Below are 22,346 nucleotides of genomic sequence, written 5' to 3'. Positions count from 1 at the left end.
ACGGAAGTGGAAAAGGATCTGTTTGTGTTGTAGCATTGAGCTTTCGATAGTCCACATAGATGTGTAGCTTTCCATTATTTTTCAAAAAAATCACTATCAGGATAACCAAGTCACCTTATCCATTGGATATATGAATCCTACTTTCAAGAGTTTATCAATTTCCTCCTTAACCTGCTTTGTTTAATTCGGATTCATTAGGTACCGTTATTGCTTGATGGGAACAACATCCTCCTTAAGATTGATATGATGTTGATAAAACTGAGGAACAAATCCCTTCAACCATGGTCTAGCCAACAGCATGGGGAAGATTCAGCCACTCCCTCCATCTTCAACCCAATGAAATCAATTGGAAAGTCACATCCTGCTATCTGGATTTCGGAGTTTTGGAGTAACCCAAGCAGCTTCACTCTTCACTGATTTGCCATTTGGATGAGAAATGGAGCCGGTTCTAATTCTTTCTTCAGGATGCCTAGTTGCTAATGGGTTTTATCTGTAATGATATTTATTCTAGATCATCCATCAAGAACCACACCCTTGATGGTCTTACCCTATATCTTAACTGTTACTTCTGGAACTGCTTTGTCCCAATCCGCACAACTGGCTGGACTTTGAAAGCAGACTGGTCCTCTCTTTGTCTTCTAGAGTACGGATCACTATGGTTGGAACCTTAACAAGGCCATCTTCTTCCATAAGCTTCCAGATTAGTTGCGTCCGGTAATTGGGTACCAAGGTCAGCAATTGATCTAGCGTCATGTCTAACTTCATATTTTTCAGATCCTCGCAAAGATCATACTCAAAAGTTGTTGTCTTTCCACTTCCGGATTGTTTCTTCTTTCTAAACTGCCGGATAATATCTTGTCGCTTTGATTGACTTATCATCTTCAGGGTCTGCTCTCCTATCTGACTGAAGTTTTTTACTTCCTTGGACTTGTATTCATGCCTCTTTGATGAAGTATCATTGAGCTGGATGGTTTTCACACATCCTGTGCGAACTGGCACTTTCCGGCCTCCTTCGTCCAACTGGACTTCTTTCACACATCCGCCGGTGTGTATTGGTACTTTCTGGCCTCCTTCATCCATTGTCAGTTCCTCATGGAGGTCGTATTCTTCTCGGATCATCCACAATTGCTTCTTACTTTGGCCTTCGATAACAGGCTCTCCAGAAGAAGGAACAACAGTCGTACTTTCCCTTCGATGCTTCTCTGACGACAAAGTTAGATGTACTACTGGAATTTGAGATTGGACTTGCTGATCGTTTTGAACCGCCCCTTGTGCTTGTTGCACTAACTTGGCAATCTGGTCCCGGAAACGCTTTTGGTCCAACCAATCTGCGGGTTTGTCCTTTGCCCATGACAAAGAATTCTTTTCTTTCATCACACTAACTCATGTGAATTTGTCACCGCTAGTACAACCATTGGTGGATTGTCTTCCACTGAAATAGGCTCAATGTGAGCCATATTAATTGCCAGAGCCTGAGGAGTAGACCCCTCCACTTGATTTTGTTGCAACTCCCCTTGATGGCGCTTCCAAACTGGACATTTAGACTTATGGTGGTGACTTAGAGATTTACAATAATAACAATGAAAATTGCCTTCAGGTACTCCTCCAGATCTTTCACGCCCATAAGAATGATACGGCGGTGCATTAGCATTTTCCGAATTGACATGCGCCACTTGCTGAATGAAAACACTAGGTTGCACTAGTCTTGCAGCTTGAGGTGGACGATAAACACAACTATTGTACCTATAGGCTTCTGTGTTATGTGTGTTGGTTGCCTAGATTGCACAATATGGAGCCATCTTACACTCCTCCTTGGTATGAACTTCATTGGAGTACTTGGTACACCAAACTCCCAGACGAAATCAGGATCCAGTCCCACCTGCACTGCCTCTAGTTAGCTTTGGCAATACCGCCAACAGTCATTCATCGACTTCCATATCCAGCTTCTGGCTCCGCTGCTTCTGGTTTTGGTGCTTGGAATCTGCATCCAAATTTGAATCTGAGTTTGCATCCGTAGTGTCCTCTGGTTCTTGGTCATCATTCGTCGACGAATCCAAGTTGTGCTTATGCTTTCCCTTCTTAGAAGTGTGACTTGTCAAATTGCACTCAACACATTGGGCAGCTTCCTCCAATGTATCAAAGCCCCCGACAGTAAGATCCAGTGAAGTGACAGCTGGTTTCAGCTTCTTGCGCAATCCACGAACAAACCATTCCCCCATTAAAGCTTAAGTAGGTCGATCCATAAGATCCACTCGACTCCGAAGAGTACGGAAACGAGCCACATAATCCTCCACATGCAACCACTTCTGGAACAAAACTTGATGATGCCACATTGTGACAGATGATTTCGACATTGCTAGTCTCTAAAAGGCTAGACAAAATCACCCGCTTTGCTAGCAGAGGTAATTGCTCAACCAGTGAAAGATCCATGCATGGAAAAGAACATACTAACAAACAAACAGAACCAAGAGACTCAAACGAAAATCGAATATAGCAGGATCGCCAAAGTGTTGATGGAAAAGCCAACATACATAAATACGCATGTTAATATACAACAATTATAGAACATTAAAAGACAATATTACAAACAAGTAAAGAACAGGTAATCGACAAACCATCATTGGCTGTATATTAATGTTGCTTTGAATGAATGAATAATTGAATACATAACAGTGCGCTTTACGCCTTTAGATGTTAACAGGTGTGGTACGAAACGCCTTAAGATGTTAACAGGTGTGGTACAAAACGACACATACATTCAGTATGTGAGTTGAATTCTCATGGCTTATTCAGTGGATAAGTAGTAAATAACTAAGGATAAATCTACGGGTTAATAGTATAAAATCAAAACGAAATTTAGGACCAAGAGAGGTCTATTTCACTACATGGTGATGCCTTTTGGTTTATAAAATGCTTGTGCTACCTTCCAAGAATTAATGAATGAGAAGGTGTTGGTATTCTTTGATGAAATATTAATAGCAAGAGTGAAGAAGAGCATGTGAAGCATGTGCATGAAGTTTTAAGAGCTTTGAGGTCCAATCAATCTATTCAAAATGGTGTTGGTATTCTTTGATGAAATATTAATAGTGAAGCATATGCATAAAGTTTTAGAAGCTTTGAGGTCCAATCAATCTATTCAAAATGGTGTTGGTATTCTTTGATGAAATATTAATAACAAGAGTGAAGAAGAACACGCGAAGCATGTGCATAAAGTTTTAGAAGCTTTGAGGGCCAATCAATTATATACCAAAGAGAGTAAATGCACATTCATGTCACAAGACATGGAATACCTTGGGTATATTATTGGGAAGGATGATATTAGGATGAATCCTAATACCAACAAAGTGGAGTGTGTCAAAAATGTTGAGAAATCAAACATGATTAAGCTTAAGGTGGATCACACTACATGTGCCTCCTTACACTTTCCATGTGCTACCTTTTGGCCTTTGACTTCACCTTTTACAGATGACCATACAAATCAACCTTTGCCAATGTACCCTTAGTCTATCTTTTTCTAATGTGCATGCTCCTCTCCTTGCTCTACATATGTTGCACCCTCACACATTGCATTTCTCAACACCTCCCCTCAATGTGATGAGGATCTAACACCTAACATGTATTGACTTGACCTACACTCCATACTCATATGGATTGGAGTGGTCCGTCTAGGTTGCTCTATGAGCTACAATGTTGGATTTATCTTGACACTTTACACACTGGGAGAGTGGGGTTACAACCACAATAATGCACTCCATGCTATCTCCACTTTGGTTTCTTTGTCATCCACAATAATGCACTCCATGCTATCTCCACTTTGGCCTCTTTGGCTCCCCCTTGCCTCTATAGTTACCTCTTCCACATGTTTGTGCATTAGATTCATGTTGTTTTGATGTCCTTGATTATTGTTTTCAAAATGGCATGCACCTCGACCTCTAGATGATGATCTGCCTCTACTTCTACTTGTATTTGTGTGTAGAAGGCCTAGGCCTACATATTTCGAGAATATGATTTACTCCTGACGTTTATCTCCTCAATGATAAGAAGGGCTATAAGATCCTTGAATTTTGGAAAGTTTTCTTGAGCTCAGATAGATGCCTGAAACTGATCATACTCTTTGCCAAGCCCATTCAAGTTGTCATCACATCCATAAGAGCTCTAATAGAGCCGAGGCCATTTGCAAGCCCTTTAACTTTCAATAAGTAATCATTGATACTCATCTTATTCCTCGACAGATTATGTAGCTCTTCTTTTAGCTGCATCTTTCTTGCCTTGGTACTTATGCTATACAATTTAACTAAGGTATCCCATGCATTGTTAGGTGTCACTATTGCATGCTATATGTGACTAATCATAGCATTTGTTTACACATTAACAAACAGTCAATACATTACTTTACTCACTTTCTCATGCCACAACTCAAAAGCCTACCTTGCTTGTTGAGTGATGTTTTCTTCCAGAAGCTTTGACTTCTCCCCTCGTCACACAATGAACTCCCAATATTCTTAGTTTCTTATTCTGAACTTCTATGCTGGAAAGTTATTCTTGTCCAGCTTCTCGCTCACAATCTAGGATAGACTATCAGACATGATTTACTTGTAGAGTAGTGACTTACCAAATACTGCTTGCAAAAACTTATGTACTACTTACAATCTCTAACACAGTGATACTGTAAACCTGTTATACTATAACTATATATGGAATAGTCACACAAATATACATCCACGCCAACAACTTGTTATACTGTAACTGTATAGTATGGAACATTCACAAAAAGCATATATCCACACCAACAACCTGTAAATCTCAGATTCTCTACACAAACTGTCCTACAACCAAATTTATGTTGCAACATTGCGGAACCATATTTAGGGATACACAGTCAAAATCGCCACTTTCACACAGAGCGTTTGCGAAAAACTTGCAGAGCCAAAATAGGGCCCGAAATGGCCTTGAATCAAAATTTTGAAATCACTGTCGATCTACTGGACCATCCCTGCACATTGTAATGCCCCTTGGCTTCATCGTAAAGGGTGCCTCACGATGAAACAATGTACCTTAATATTGTGCATGCCTACTATTGTTGCCTAGTAGCTACCTACAGAGATTTGCTTCTAAATCAAAGGAAAAGAGAGGAAGTTGCCCTTGCTTGTATATACCGCTCTCTTCCTTTGCTTGTCTCTCGAGCTCTTCACACGAATTGATGCTCTCTTTGATATTGTGAAAAGAATGCGAGGGTGAGCTTGAGCTCATCTTTGTAAGCAAATGCTCACTCATAGAAGAGTAGACAAGCACACAAGAGAGATGGATGACTAAATTTTCTTATATTCTCTTCTCTTCTCTACAACTATAACATAAAGAGATAAGAGTATAAATTGTAAAGGAGAGCACTCTTCTACTATATAACATACAAAGGTCGCCATAGTGTGAACCTGACTACTACATGAGCTAGCGTTATAACTATGCCATAACTCTAATTATAAACTAAAGTGATTGTCACACAGCTACATACCTAGGAAACCACTGGTGGCATATCACTCATAATGTCACCAACAACCATGCCAATGGCAGAAGTGTGGAGTTGTCAATCCTGGAGTGTCACCAATATTTGTACTAGTTCAGCTCAATATCTCAACACCTAAAACCTTCATCAAACTTCAAAACAAGAAAAGAAAAAAATATAAGAGCTTGTTTTCTATGAGAGAAAACAACCAAGCTTCCTAATACAATAAAGTATTAATGAAATCTTAAATAGTCACGTTCTTAGATTGATTAAGCTAAATCATCTCCCCTTTTAAAAATAGTACCATCCCAAACTTTTTAGATATGAAACATGATGCTAAATATTTAATCAAAAATATTGATCAAATATACAAAATAATCAAAACATGCACGAGAAAGAGAAACCCCTTACTTGAATGCTCTTTGAAACCTTAGCCAAAACTCAAAACAAATAGAGCAAACAATGTTAGAGCTTGTTTTCCATGAGAGTTCAAACTGAACACTAACAATAACTATTTAAAAACCTTTAAAAACTTAACTTGAATGAGTTAAATCTTCTTTAAACCTTTTACAAATAGTGTTATGTAGAAAAGAAGGAGAAAGGGAACTAGGCACATGAGAAATCAATTATATCTCAAAATGTTGCAAAGTGTAAAAGAGTGACTCTTTGTGGAGTCCATTAAGCCTTCACTCAAAATGCAAGGATCTTTTAGCTCTAGATTTTGAGTTTAATAAGAAACGAGGAAGGTTGTGGAGGACACTATGGAGGTTGATGATCCGAAGGCTGTTGGCAGGCTAATGGAGGTTGATTCGAAGTTGTTCATCAAAAGCACTTCTCCGTTTGATAGATGAGTGAAGGCTTGTGAAATCTAATCCTCTTGTAAAACACATACCCAAACATTAGCTTTGTCATTTGTATATTCAGCAGGTTCTCAAAGAATCCACAAAGTAACATATCAATCTCTAGTTTCCTTTGATTTCTTGCTAGTGCCAATATAGGCACCATGTCTGGCTCCACATTCATCAACTTATCACTTAGATCATCTATCTTCACAGTGTGTGCCCTTGTATTCTCTATGGGTCAACTAGATTCATCAACTTCTGTCTGACCAGTTTCAATTCGTACCATGAAGATTCCTTTCATTGGAGCAGGGCTTAAATTTGAAGGCCACCCTAACCTTCAATTTGAAGGCCATAAACTAGCTTGACATTCAAAAATTAACTCAATATGAATGTGTAAAATTTAGAGAAAATTTCAAAATAGTGACCTTTTGCAACCCAATTTTCTAAGAGGCCTTCTCTATAAAGTTTGAAAGGCTTTGATGCCCTCTGAAGGCTTCAAATTTCAGCACTGCATTGGAGCACATTTGGGGGGAGGAGAGGGGAGGGGAAAGCAAAAGCCATACAGCTGCCAATTTTGTTGGGTGACTTTCCATCTTCCCAACCGAGGGTTTTGTGGTGGTGGTTGCAGGGAGGTCTTGAAAGTTGGGCCCGGAGGCTGGCAATTGTCATACTTGACTCATTGCCTGCATTGCCTCATCAGAGGGCCCATCTGATAACATGCAAAGCACAGTCCTCAGCGATATGTCTGTCAGTGTATGACATCTAGCCAGACCCGCCCTTTCCCTGCATGCAACCCATTTGATCTACCCATGTTCTTTGCTTTGTGGCCATCTTTCCTCCTCTTAACACACCTCACATTAAGGCCTTAAGATAGATCTAGCTTGGTATGTTCATAGGCCCCTGATGAAGGCACTGAAGCATGTGACATTGCAAACATAATTAAGTATGACATTATATCCATGCATCTATAGAAAATTAAGTATGACATTATATCCATGCATCTATAGAAAGGCCCGGCCCTTACAAGGCAAGTCAACCTAGGTCAGTTAGGGGACTGCTGGCACCTTGACAGCTTGGCTTTTTTATCAGCTCAAGTGGTGGGCACTGGATAGTCTTTGCATCATTCCACATGTGAGGATCCACATAGATGTTGGACAGTAAGATAAATGCTGGTGTGTGACTCTCATCCAGCCTCAGCACATAGTCAAAAGCCTGTCTTCCAAGTTCTGCATTTCCCCACTTTTGACAAGCACCCAACACCAAATCCCACACTACAAGGTCAGGCTGTGAAGGCATCTTCTCCACAATTTCCATGGCCTCATCCAGGTGACCTGCACGGCCAAGGAGATCAACCATGCAAGTGCAGTGCTTAATGGTTGGACTGATTCCACACTCATTACTCATAGCCTCAAAATATTTCAGGCCCCTATTAAGTGAACCCGCATGGCTGCATGCCGTAAGTACACTAAGAAAAGTGACTTCATCTGGTTGTATGCCTTCCTCCGTCATTCTGTGAAAGTAATGAAAGACATGCTCACTGGCTCCTTGCCGTGCATATCCAGTAATCAATGCATTCCATTTGGCAAGAATCTTTGAGGGCCTGGCATTGAAGACCTCCTGAGCATGACTCATACTACTACATTTACCATACATATCAACAAGAGCATTAGCCAGCTCAACACCCTCAAATCCACCAACTTGGTAAATTTGAGCATGAACTCTTTTTCCAAATTCTAGAGCTGCTATGTTGCCACACGCTTTCAGAATGCTCACAAACATCACGTTATCTGGTGACAAACCTTCTGCTTGCATTTGGGCATAAAGCTCCAAACTCCTGGTACTTTCTCCTTGCTCAACAAAGCCCAAGATAATGACATTCCACGACACTACATCAGGAAGAGTACCCTCCAGCTGCATCTGTTCCAAACAATTCAATGCTTCATCATAGAGCCCATGTTCAACGTAACCTTTGATTAGAATGTTCCACAAGATGACATCTCGCAGTGGAAGCTTGCCAAACACTTCCTGTAATTCTGTTGGTGATCCACAGTTGCCATATAAATCCACTAAAGCACTGCCAACAATAAGGTCTCTTTCAAACCCCTTTTTCAAGATTTCTGCATAGAAATTTTGACCCATGTCTATCACCCGTGCGCTAGCACAGTATGTCAAGCAGCAGACGTATGTCGCAGCATCTGGGGACACACCCTCCATTTGCATGCATTCCAAACAGGCTGAGACTTCCTCACCAAGCCCATGTTCAGCATATCCTGCAATCAACTCATTCCACGAGCTGACATCATGAATTGGCAATGTTTTAAACACTTCATGTGCTTCTGCCAAAAAACTACAATTTCTGTACAAATCCACTAGAGTATTACAAACAGAAACATCTCTTTCAAACCCCTTCTTGGCAACCTCAGTATGGATCTCTCTACCCCTACCAATGGCTCCTATGCTGCAGCAAGTTCTCAAGATACAGATAAATGTGGCAGCATTTGGAGATACACCGTCCAATTGCATCCACTCAAAACTATCTAGGGCTTCCCTGCCAAACCCACACTCAGCATAACCCGCAATCAGTGCAGTCCAAGAGACCACATCTCTATCTTGAAGCTTGTCAAACACTCCCCTTGAATCCGCAAGTGACCCACATTTAGCGTACATGTATACCAAAGTGTTGCCAAGAAAAGGATCACTTCCAATCTTCACAATTTGAGCGTGTATTTCCCGGCCCCTGTCTATGGCTCCTAAGCTGCCACAAGCTTTCAAGCTGCAAATGAGTGTGACACCATCGGGATACATGCCCTCGAGCTGCATCTTCTGAAAGCAACTTAATGCTTCATCTGCAAGCCCGTGTTCAGCATAACATGCAATCAGTGCAGTCCACGAAACCACATCGTGCATCGGCAGCTGATCAAACACCTCCTGTGCTTCTACAGGTAAGCCACATTGGGCATACACATCCACCAATGTGCTCCCAATAAAAGGGCAACCTTCATATCCCTCCTTGATAACCTCAGCATGTATCTCTTGGCACCTGTCTATCGATTCTAAGTTGCCACAAGCTTTCAAAATGCAAACAAACGTGAAAGCATCTGGCAGCAAACCCTCCAGTAGCATCTGTTTGTAGCAGGTATGTGCTTCCTCACTGAGCCCTTGCTCTGCATATCCTGCAATCAAGATATTCCATGAGATTAGGTCTTGAACTAGCAGCTGATCAAAGGTTTCATGTGCTTCTACGATCATGCAGCATTTTGCATACATATCTACCAAAGTGTTGCCAAGAACAGCATCATTATCAAATCCCCTCTGGATGATTTCGGCATGTAACTCTTTACCCCTTACCATGCATTTCAACCTTGCACAGGCTTTCAGCAAAGGCACAAATGTGTATTCAGTAGGATGTACACAATCTTCTTGCATTTTCTGATACAAATAGAAGGCAAACTGTGATTCCCCATGCTCAATATACCCCTGTATGAGAGAAGTCCAGGCGTGCTCATTCCGATAGACCAGTTTGTTGAAGGCTTTCTTTGCCTCTTGAAAATCTCCACATTCCAAAAACATTGGAACAAGATGGTTCCCAAGTGATATCTGTGCTTCCAGTCCATAGTTGCAGAGGTGCACATGCACACACTTGCCGTAGGCCAGATCTTTCTTTTTTCTACATTCCCGCAATACGCAGACAATGTCATGCAGCGGAGGTGGCTCACCTAACCATTGCAAAGAAACAAATGCATGTTCTAAGCTCACCATCATTCACCAGCAACTTTTCTCTCTCAAAAATCACACCACTCAGTCTTTCTATAGTTGTGCTAGATATAGACAGATATAGATAATGTTCTGCAGTGATTGTGGTTTTGCAAACCATTGCAGGGAAAAAGATGCCTTTTCTGAGGACCCCATCTTCCAACCTATGTTCTCCCTTCCAAATGAACCTAGAATGCATCCACTTGTACACCCAGCTTGTACCAACCATTTCCACATGTCTGCAAGATGCCTACAATGAAAGTGGTTAGGTCGACCATTGCACCACTGCAAAGAAGTAAATGCCTGTTCTAAGATCTCCATCTTCCCAACTGATGTTCTTTCTCTAATACCATGCTTGCAATACATCCATATCTTCAACATCACACTTAGCCTTGCACTTGCCCTCTCCACAATCCTCCGAGGTGCAAGTAAGCTTTGGAGCAGCACGGTTTGGCCACCCATTACAAGAAATTCGATGGCTGTTCTAAGGTCACCATCTCCCAACCGCATATGTTCGATTTAGAAAACTTAACTTTCAAAGGCACCCATACAAGGTGCAGATGAACTTGTACATACAAGGTGCAGATGATGCTTTGCAGCCACAGTTGTTCGCTTGACCATTGTAAGCCACAAAGGCAAGTTCTAAGATCACCATCACCCAGCCAAATTTTTCGCCCAGAGATCATACTTTACAGTGCATCCTCTGATTACACTTGGTCTTGCACTGGCCTTTTCAACATTCCTGCAAGAACTAGAGATCATGTTTTGCACTCTCTCCTTCATTCCAGCATGATGTAATCAACATCTGCAACGGCAGCAGTTTGGCCAATCATTGCAAAAAAAATGAATGCATGTTCTAAGGTCACCCTCTCTCTCTCTCTCTCTCTCTCTCTCTCTCTCAGTAATAACCATGAAATTGTCACTTTGAAAACTAAAGAAGACAGAATTGCCATCCTAAAAGTCTGAAAGGCACAAAGTTATGGATAGACCTACTCAGTTTAAACAAAAGGGACCCCACTTAGAGAAGGGAAGGGCAAGTTAATTGGGCAGTCTTTTAAAAAGGAAGGGCTCTCATTCAAGAATTCTGAAACACATTCTTATCTTTAACTGATGCACATTAGGGTGCATTAGTGTTCGGGAAAAAAAATTTGAGTGAACTTGATATGAATCCTTCTTAGCATGGGTTAGAGAGGAAAAGGTAATTTTGAACAAGCATTTTTTTTTCAGGAAAAGAGACTTCTATTAAGTATGAATTTTTTTTACAAAAAGGGAGATTTTAGACCAAGCAAGGGGGCAATCTCAACCAATCGGGTGCCTTGTGCTACCAGCAAGGCCCCATATGAGATCAAGTGAAAAAATTGCCATGATCCCATTCTCTCATAAATTGGCCACGTTTCCTCTTTGCGACCCTTGAAGATCCTTGAATCCTGGCCGAAGAGGCCATGAGCGTGTGGATAATATCACACCTGATCTTGAAAATGCAATGGGTATCATAAACCAAAGTGCCCTCCATGGCCTCAATACATCTAGCCTTCCAAATGTGCCACACTGTGATGCTAGCAATAATCTCCCATGCAGTGTCCAACCTCTGTGCTGGAGGTACGTAGCCCGAGTCCCGACTCTGGCATGTCGGGAAGAAGACACCGCCGACCCACTCCCTAGGTAACCCGTATGATCATATCTTTGTCGTTCCCTTCAAACCTGATTTGTCGGCCCTGCCGACTGTGTCAACCAAACAATAGCACCAAAACAAATGTAGGCATCTCTCCTCATCCTTCCAAAAAGGTGTGCTATTGCAGTCCAGATCCTCTGTGGCTCTCCACACTCCCATAAGCAATGGTAAACTGTCTCTGAGGCTCCTGCACACCTGGGATAGGTTGGGCTAGCACCAATGACCGATCTCCACTGGTTGGTGGCAAGTCCACCATATGGAGAAAGCCAAATAAAAGAGGAAATCTTAGTTTCCATGTACAAGTGCCACAACCTCCGCCAAAAAGCTCCCTAAATGTCAAGGGTGATCCATAAGCCTCCCAATGTGGTTTAGAAGTAGGGACTCTAGATTTGTCCCAAAACCAAGTGTCTGGTGTTCCACACAAAAATGTAACTTAAAAAGGGCATACTTTTCGTGGGATTAAAAGTATTCCTCTACTCCCACTCACTGGGTGTCCCAGTGCAAGTATCTAATAGGACACCCATCATATAACCGAGGCTCCGAGAGTCGGTAATCGTCCCTTGAGATGGATCAATATAAATGCGCTTTCTTGCTCTACCCACCACTCTCACCAGCCAAACCACCAGACCCTCAATGATATCCTACACAAGACTTCTCTCCAAAAGCCACCTATCCTGAATGGAGTAGAATGTGAGAATATGTGAATATGAAGCGGAAGCAAGTAGAGATCACACGAGAAATTAAACAGCCAAGAACTGAAACATATTGAATGAATTATGAATGAACAATGTCCAAGCTTACATACATATTGAATTAAACAGCCAAGAAGTGAAACATATTGAATGAATTATGAATGAACAATGTCCAAGCTTACATACATATCTGTAGAGCCAGTTGGCTGTAGCAAAAAAAGCTACTAGTTTGGACAAATGATGAAATGCCTTAAAGAGCCTAAAACTAAGCTATTAAGTAGCTAAAAAATATGGGAAAAATCCCTAATTACATCAGATAAATATCTGGATAAAAAGTACCATAAAATGGAGTAACATGGGCTCGTGATGACATGTCCAACACCTCCTCTCAGCTCCAACACAGGGATTCGACTCCCATACAAGTAAGGAGCTGATCAATAGTATCTCGAGGAAGAGGTTTGGTGAAGAGATCAGCAAGGTTGTCCTGAGAAGGACAATGCTCCAGTGTAATGATGCTGTCAACGACTAGCTCACAAATGAAGTGAAAGTGGACCTCAATATGTTTGGTCCTGCCATGGAAGGATGAAGTTCGAGCCAATGCCAAGGCACTCCAGCTGTCCGTAAGAATACGGATTGGAGAATCTGAGAGTACATCAAGATTGCTCAACATTTGGAACAATCATAACAGCTCACAAACGGGTTTCCAGATAAGCACGGTACTAGCCTCGGTAGAAGATAATGAAGCTGTATTCTGCTTCTTGAATCTCCAGGAAATAAGACCGGAACCAAGAGTGAAGCAATAACCAGAAGTGGATCGCTCATCACCTGCCCAATCAGCATCAGAGTATCCAACAAGATCAGTGCCTCCTCTGAAGAGAGACCATAGTCCAAGGTACCGGATAAGTATTGGAGAACCCTCCGAGTGGCTTGCCAATGAGAATGTTGAGGAGTGGAAGAAAACTGACTGAGAGCACTGACACTTAAGAAATGTCAGGCCTGATGTAAGTCAAATAAATAAGAGAACCAACAAGCCTCCAGTACTGTGTACTGTCCTCGAAGAGGGGAGAGGGATCATCACGGGAGAGCTTGGAGTTAGGATCCATTGGACAAGAAATTGAGTGGCACTCAGTCATCCCAAATGTCTCTAGGAGCTGCTGCAAATATCTGTATTGGCTAAGAAACACTCCATCAGAAGATTGATAGACCTCCATCCCAAGAAAGTAGTAGAGAAGTCTTGAATTAGTCTTCTAAAAGGTGAGAGCTAAATCTGACTGGAGCTATTCACTCTTGGCAAGATGTGAGCCAGTGATCAACAAATCATCAACATATAAGACAATCAAACAGAGCAAAGCATCCTGAGCAAAGACATAGAGATTGTTGTCTCCAGAGCATCTTTGGAATCCAAGGCTCATATGATTGTATCACTGTACTCATTAGGGAAAGGTCACAAGAATGAGGAAGCTATTGTAATCTCTGTGCCAGTGTCAAAGATTATGCTGAAGAATCAACAAGCTGATGAAGTTCCATATCGGAGAGATGAGAATCACAAACACTGGTTTCCAACCAAAAGTAGGAGGAGGAGGAGAAGCTGGGAGAGGTAAGGGATAAATAAGTTGGTGGTGGAGTTGGGGTGGCCAAGGAAGGAGGAGGGACCTCGATGGTAAGCTCAGGATGAATCATGAGAGCAAGAATCATCTAATGAGGGTTCAACAAAGTGAACATTGTGAGAAATCAACAAGGATCGCGACTCCGGATCCCATAATTTGTAAGCTTTGGAATGAGAGCTATATCCAAGGAATTTGTACTTCCTAGACTTAGGATCAAATTTGGATCTGTCAGAATCAGAGATATGAATATAGGCATTACAACCAAAAACCCTGAAATGAGAGAGACGGTTTTTGTCCAGTAAAAGGCTCCTCTAGAGTCATATGAGAAATATCCTTTGTAGGAGAATGGTTGATGATGTAAACAACAGTGCTCACATCTTCTCCCCAGAAAGAGGGAGGAAGATCAAAAGAAAAAAGCATGTTACAGGCCATCTCTTCAACAGTCTTGTTCTTGTATTCAACCACACCATTCTATTGAGGAGTGTGAGGTGTGGAAAATTGATGGCGTATACCTTTCTATGAGAAAAAATTATGCAAGGATTTTGAGATGAATTCTCCTCCATTGTTGGAGAGGACTTGTCGAACCTTCTGTATGTCATGAAGAATGGTCCTGTCAAGAGTCATGTGAGTAGTACACCCACTATATCAACCACCCAATCCGTAAGACATGAGGTAAAAGGAACAAGAGAGTCAGAGGGAAGCTCCTCAGCGAGCTGAAAGAAAGATGTAGACCTGTACTCCTCCCGGAGATCAAGGCACACCAGTGAAGACGGGAGCTGACTGAATGTGCCATGAAGTAAGGGAGGGAGAGGGAGAGGCTAATGGAGCAAGTGCACAGTGCTACCACTAGTCCGGGGTAGGGACATAATACAAAAAGCGATTTGCGGTTTGCGTTAAATTGCAGGGAGAGAGGAATGGCAATAAAAAAAACGTTGGCTGATAGTCTTCCTGTGGAGCCTAAGAACCTCAGTGCTCTAATACCATGTGAGAATATGTGAATATGAAGATGAAGCAAGTAGAGATCAAACAAGAGAAAGTAGACAACCAAGAACTGAAATATATTGAATGCATTATGAATGGACAATGTCCAAATTTATATACATATCTGTAGAGCCAGTCGGCTGTAGCAAAAAAGCTACTAGTTTGGACAAATGATAAAATGCCTAAAAGAGCCTACATTAAGCTATAAAATATCTGAAAAATATGGGAAAATCCCTAATTACATCAGATAAAAAGTGGCATAAAATGGAGTAACATGGGATGGAGATGACATGTCCCAACATAGAAGACCGGTACATCATCCTCACCCAAAGTGGGGAGGCACACATGACCTGAATAGGTACCCCTGTTCCTAAGAATACCCCAAACCATAAGTAATGAGGCCATTCCACAAAGTTCCTTGTGATCTAGTGGTTAGGTATGGCTGCATTCACCTGCATAATCCTTTGACTAGTGCCTCTCAAGTGCTGGGTGCGAAGCATTCTTTCTTCCTCGGTGGGACTCATGAGCCTTTTCCAATCCAACACTGAGGGGAGAAGAGTCACCCAAGCAGCCCACTGGATATGCGTGGCTACTCCAAGAGGTCTACCAAATTCATCCAAGATCAAGTCATTCCACACAATGGGCTGTCTGTTAGCCTCCTCAACCGTGGAGGAATATGAACCAAGAAGCTCCTCATGCAATCCCAGGCTCGTAGAAGAGATCTCACCAAGCAAAGAAGGTGGTCCGTGCTCTGCATCCGAGAAGATAAAACATGGGCTGTAAATCCAATCACCTCCCCTGATGGTAGTGCACCTCGTAATCTACTGCATAAAAAAGTCCTTCCAGGGCTCAGTGTTGGGAAGAAATCCTCTGCCTACCAACTTACAAAGTAAATCCTTCCACTGCACCTCTGGGTCAATGATGTTCACTCCTCCCTCTTGCTTAGGTATAATAATGGTATCCCAAGCCACTCTCGCCCTGGTGTGTACAGTACCATCTAATCCCGATCAAAGAAAGTTATGAACAAGCCAACGAAGCTGACCAATGCATCCCTTATAAAACACCTAGCACGACGTGACAAACCAAGCAATCGCCATCAGCACTTGGTTAGCTACCAAGGCTCTAGAGGCCAAATCAAGCTTTCTGCTACTCCAATGCTAAAGTTTGTTTTTAATGCTCATGAGCATAGGGGCGAACTATTGTGCAAGCGAGATGTCAATGCCAACCTGATAGCCAAGATATCAGGTAGTGCATCCTCTCTCAATCCACGTAAACCCCAATCTATCTGTGTAGAGGCACTAATCCGAAATCCCATTGATTTGGTGCCAATTAATGGAGGCGCCTGCTGCCAAACAAACTATCTCCAAAGAAGTGCGGAAAGCATAGAGGCAAGCCTCCGAAGCCTCTCCAATAACACCTCCTCCATGCGAAGAGGCAGCCTAAGGCCCGAGACCGCTAGGGTAACTCTGAGGAACTTGCTCATAGCCTCCACTACTAAGAGGTGGAATAGTGGAGCTAAGGGGCATCCGTGCCTCACAAAGTGGGAGATCTAAAAGTGCTCACTGCGCCCTCAGTCCGCGCAGACTGCAACTATGCTATGGGCCTCCCTATACATACATGAAACCCCTTTGATCCACTCCTGGGGGAAACCCATCTGTATCATCGTGCCTTTCAAGAAGTCCCAATCCACTCTGCCCATAAGCTTCTTCAAAGTCTAGCAAAAGAATGGTAAGGGGTTGTTGGCTAGATTTAGCCCACTCCATAGCTTCCCAGAATGAAAAGATGTTATAAAAAAAACTCACTCCTTGGGGGAAACCATTGTGTGTATCATGAATAACTTTGTGAAGAACAAGCTGAAGCCTCATGCTAACTACCTTTGCTAAGATTTTGTAAGTAGAACTAAGCAAAGTAATGGGCCTCCACTGTCTAATATTGGTCTTATCCCCACCTTTTGGGACAAGGTGGATAAGACCCTCCATGGTAAAAGTGGGCATCATACCAGAACACCACACTCCTGTAGAGCAATAGTAACATCATCACCAATGAAATCCCAAAACTGCGAGGAGGAGGGAGAGAGGCCATCAACCCCTAGTCATTTGCCTTTCGAGAGGGCTTGCAAAGCATGTCTCAGCTCATCCTTCAAAAAGAGGGCATCCAAAGAGGCACACATATCATCTGTAAATAAGCCTGGGCATGCTCTCCCAAACTAGCTGTTGTGCAACATCTATGTCCAAAGAGTGGGCCTCTGAAGAGAGCAAGGTTTGATAAAAATCTGAGGCAATACTCCTCACCTTATTTGGATCAGTATGAAATTCTCCTTGAGAATCTTGCAAGCATCTCAAACTGTCCCTATTGTGCATAGGTCCATGTGCTGAGAAAAACAGTTTGTTGCATCTGCCACCCATCTGTGACCAAAATGCCTAATTGGCGTGAAATGCAAACTCAGCCCGCCTATCCATGGCCACCTGTAACTCAGCTCTAGCAGCGGACAAAAGGTCTGGGATCCAAGAGGACGCAGGATGCTTCTCGTGTTCCCTCTCTAAAGCGCAGCCAACCTGCGTCTTCTGATAGTTCGCTCCTTGTCTAGAGCCTCTTCTTTCTTGGCCAAAGCAACAGAATGATAGTGCTAAATAGTCCTCTCCACGGCCAAAACAGGCTAGTCCTCTCCAAGGCCAAAACAAGTCTCTCCCATGGGTCTGGATGATCACAAAGCCTCCAAATCTCTCTAACCTCTAGGGAGGTCTCTGCATCCTGATGGAGAGAGTCTAGGATGTGGGCATGCAGTACACCCTTCTGACTCCCAAGTTCCCTGATGCACAAGACAACCGCGCAATGATCTAATTTGGTAGTATCTGGCAAGATGGCAGTAGAGCCTCCTCTATCCAGGCCCCAGTCATCCACATAAAATCTGTCCAACCGTGCAAAGATACACCCATCCTCGCTCCTAAGGTATGCCATGTGTAAGATGAGGAATTAGGCCTCCTCTGGAAATCCTCCTTTGTCCAACAATCCCTGCCATAGAAGGAAATAATCTCTTCTTATTGTGCGGCACTCAGACGATATACGGGTTTGTTAGGTGGAGAACTACCTGGCACAAGATCTATGCGATGATCCTCGGGCCTTTGAGGAGGTAGTTCACCTGGCAATGCATCAGCAAAACAATCTTTATATGCATGAAGAAAATTCAACCTATCCTGAGTCAAACCATCCACATTTTCATGACTTGGTTCAATGTTATCACGAACAAAAACCAAGTACGCTGAAAGACTCTTTTCATTGCTTTATTAATCTGGATGTGAGATGCAACTGGGATAGAATCCCCTTCCTTGCCAGCATCAATAACATGCATGCGGCCTTTATGCATAAAGGAAATTCTGTTTGTCTTGTACTCTTTGAGGGGCTCAAGCCTATGATGCCATGGCTTGCCAAGCAATACATCACATCCATTAAGTGGGGCAACCAAGAAATGCTCATGATCAAGATAACTCTGAGTATGTATGCGCAACTTTCCAATAAGTGGGGTAACCTGCACCTCTTTACCAACAAAGGCAGCTTCTGCTTCAATTTGAGGCCCCATGTCCTCAACTTCAATGCCCAAGGTGGCTGCCATCTGGGTAGAGATGAAATTATCTGTTGCACAATCATCTTTGGTGCTTGTGACCCCACTGCATGTGACCTCGCTGAAAGATGCCTTGTCTCGCCACGAGACAACTCAATAGGCAAGGTCTTTTGGCTTGCATGTCGACCACTGTCCCCATGATGTACATACTTGGAATCCATATGGCCTTCAACATGCATGAATCTGTTTCCTCCTGTGCCATGAGGTGTGGATGCATGGCGAGAAGTGACCGATACTTATTCTTTATGCAAATATGAACTCAACCTTTGAGAGGCTGGGTCTCCATGCTTCAAACAGGGTGGATTCTTGAACATAAGCTGTCCATCCTCTCCCTCTTTTAGGTCACCCTTTCAGATAAGATAAGAGAGTGCCAACTCCCTTGGCTTCTTGCCCACCTCTCGAGCCATAGAGTCAAAAGTCATGTCCACCATAGCATCAGCCTTCTTGGCTTCTATGACACTTTGTACATGGGGGTCCTCATGCAAGAATTTCAGCTCTTGCTCTTTTGCCTGCAAGACCCTCTTCATGTGCTCCAACTCAGCTCTCAATGCTTTGGGCTCTTCCTCATGCATGGGTTCTTTACCACGTGATGGCTGTCCCATGAATGCACTGTCATAGACTCTCTCAAGAGGCTTATGCCTTCCATGCAATGCAACGGAATCCCATGAAGCATTTGATTGGGCTCTCGAGTTCGGCACTTCCAATGGGTTGCCTTGGCTGTCCATTGAATCAAGTGTTCGTACTTGCTTCCGATCTCAAAACTCCGTGTCTCCTCTTGAGAAAAAGACACGACTGGGCTCTGATACGAGTGCGACCGCTTCCTATAGGAGGCCTACAGATTGGAAGACAATATACACATATTTAGAACACTTAATTTAACTAACATTAAACAATGGAAATAACATCAGCAACAAAAATACTGAAAATATTGAAAATACACGACACCAGCACTAGGGCCAGCCCCCCCTCAATACTTTTTGTATTTCTTGGAGTATTTATATTTGTACGAGTGTCACGGGCCTGATAGGCCAGATTTCTCCACCAGGGAGTGAAAACAACCAAACAAACTGGTTCAAGTCGATGAAGATGTGTTGGTTGGAGTAGCCTCAAATCACAGGCTCATTCCCATCTTCACTGGTGCCTTTCACTGGTCTTCCGGGACCGTACACAAATAGGCACGCTCATACTAGAGATTTTGAGGATTGTCATCAGTGACATAATGGTTTCGTTAAAGGATTGTTTTAAAGTTAGCTGATGCTGAGAAAAAGGCAATTTCATATTGGGTGTGTAAGTGGTGTGACTAATTTTATGTTTGCATGAACTTCCGGTTAGGGGGCATGGGAACTCTTTTCCCTGGTACCCGATACAAAACCTAACCAAATTCCTAATTGGATCCCATCACTATAGTGGTTGGGAGGTTAGCTAACCCATGGGACTGGATGGGGTTATGCTGGACTGATGGATCCGTAAATCGAGACTCAAATTCTGTTATTACGATAGATAAAGTAAATCTCGGATAGTAATTGTTCTATGGATAGGAATCAACAACTATGCCTCTTGATGGGAAAAAAAGCGTTGATCCCAATGATCCAAGTGCAAGTTTCTTCCTTGATCTGACCGAGTATCTTTATAGGTGCAGTCAGATCAGCTTGATCAGTAATGGTCTTGACTACGTTAGAGTAAAGAGTTATCCTGGTGGAATCGCCCGTGCTTTCTGGGTGTAGGAAGTTTTTCCGGGTTCGGTTTTGGAAAAACCGACGGATTAGTCTCTTGTCCGGATATCCGTGGTGGGCGAGGCACCGAGTGTGGGACCCTGGCCCGCGCAAGATGTGCTACTTCTGCTGCTAGCATCCGAATCTGTTGCGTGGTGGGGACAGGGATCTCAGAGCATTTGGTTAATGAGGATCAACCGAGAAGCCAAATATGTCAAAAATTTATCAAGAATCATAAAAAGGTTGTAATTGTGTGATATAATTCATACAAATTGATATTCAAACTAAAAATTCGTAAATTAGTAATTGGGTCTTCAAATGGAAGTACCGCAATTATATGGAATCCCGGACTTGCTTGAGGCTTAGACATGATGGTATTTACCTTATAGTTCCAAGTACCATGACTACCCGTATATACCGAGGGTATAACTGCAGCTCTTTACCGGCAGTATATACGAGTAAATCTAAGATTTGAAATTATAAGCATTAATGCTATCCAGATAATGATTTCGAATGTGGTTGATATGACTTTTAATTCTGTTTGAGAACTGACGAATTGATTTGGATTCTGATTGAAAAATGATGATTTCTAAAATTTAGTTGAAATGTAATAAGCTGAGCGAAACCACAATAAGGATGATTGGGACGAGTCCCTGTGATGATAAATGATGATAATGATTTCAGCAAATCACTATGAGATTAGTGGATTGTGCTGTCAAATTGCTACTGTTAATACTTGACACAGTAGATCAAGTTAAGGGATGGCAAATTGAGAACTTACTTAACTGAAATTCCCGTGGAGGGATGTTCAGAAGGAAATTTTTCGGTCTAATGGACCATTATCGTGTTAAAGATATGAATGATATGATCTGAATGAATTGTTATTTAATGATGAGTTCTATATAAGGGATATTTATCCCAGTATTCTGTTGGGTTGACCAGAATATAAGGAATCCCTGAATAAATTGGATCTTAAGAAAAAGAGTTGTCCTCTACCTTGCGAGATGAGGACATCTCACACTTTTTTAAGTGGGGTAGAATGTAAGATTCCTCCCAGCCTTCGAGGTCTGCAGGAGTAAGAATCTCCCTTTTCTGATCTTATAATAAAAGAAAGATTCTGTTTAAAAAAGGAAGACCCTTTTTCCAGAATACTTCTCAGGAATCCCACCTATTTTAAGGATTCAGAATGATGAGTTCAGAAGTGAGAACCGGTGTTTTAGATGCCAAGGTTTTGGTCATCAGTTAAAAGACTGCCCGACTCCTGCCATGCTAATAAGGGCACAGGGAAGTCAAGAACCCAAATTCAGAGACCAATTCCTTCATACCAATCTAATCAGGGTCTGTCTCGAACAAGATTGCTTAATTCCATTAACTAGGTTCGACCCATTGATTAGGATCGAGATGTCCAGACAAATGCTTGACGACATGGAGCAGCAGATGCAGGCAATTCATAAAGATATAAAAGCTGCTCAGGATCGACAGAAGCAGTATGCAGATAAGAAGAGGACAGTCAGAGAATTCAAAGAAGCAGATATGGTCTTCATTCGAGTACGACCCAAAAGAAGTTATATATCTCTTGGGAAGTATAAGAAGTTATCCCCCAGATATTGTGGACCATATCTGAATTATCGAGGAAAGTAAGTGACTTAGCCTACGAGCTTCTTTTACCTCCTCATCTCAAAGTTCATAATGTATCTCATGTAAGCCTTCTATAGAAATATGTGCCAAACCCAAATCATGGAAAGACGGTAAAACTTCAGTGGCAAGATACCCCGTTGGCTTCTAAGTTACGCTAGTTCCTTCTTTTATATAAGTCGTAACTCTTACTTGTCGCTCGCAGTAATCTTACTTCCATCGATCTCCTTTCTTTCTTAATCTCCTTTATGGCTTAGCAGCAGGAATTGGTTTTATCCATGATGATTTCTCACCTTCAAGACGCAAGCGAGTCTGTGAAGAAGGATTTTATAG

General features: G+C 42.4%; 1 protein-coding gene across 1 annotated transcript; it reads right to left on the bottom strand.

Moving 5' to 3' along the window:
* Window positions 1-7,374: 7,374 nt before the first annotated feature.
* On the bottom strand, window positions 7,375-10,101 carry LOC147615558 (putative pentatricopeptide repeat-containing protein At3g01580). Its single transcript, XM_086779012.1, has one exon. It carries the CDS (start codon window positions 10,099-10,101, stop codon window positions 7,375-7,377), a length of 2,727 nt encoding a protein of 908 aa, XP_086635138.1.
* Window positions 10,102-22,346: the final 12,245 nt, after the last annotated feature.

This window comes from Cibotium barometz, chromosome 40, assembly GCF_041138505.1.
Source record: "Cibotium barometz isolate CiBa-2024 chromosome 40, ASM4113850v1, whole genome shotgun sequence".
Classification (NCBI taxonomy): domain Eukaryota; kingdom Viridiplantae; phylum Streptophyta; class Polypodiopsida; order Cyatheales; family Cibotiaceae; genus Cibotium; species Cibotium barometz.
Note: the sequence above shows the minus strand (reverse complement) of the source record. Positions and strands in the feature narration are given on the sequence as shown.

Excerpts from the sequence above, each read along its gene's own strand:
- LOC147615558 (XM_086779012.1), bottom strand. The coding sequence starts at position 10,101 with ATGGTGAGCTTAGAACATGCATTTGTTTCTTTGCAATGGTTAGGTGAG.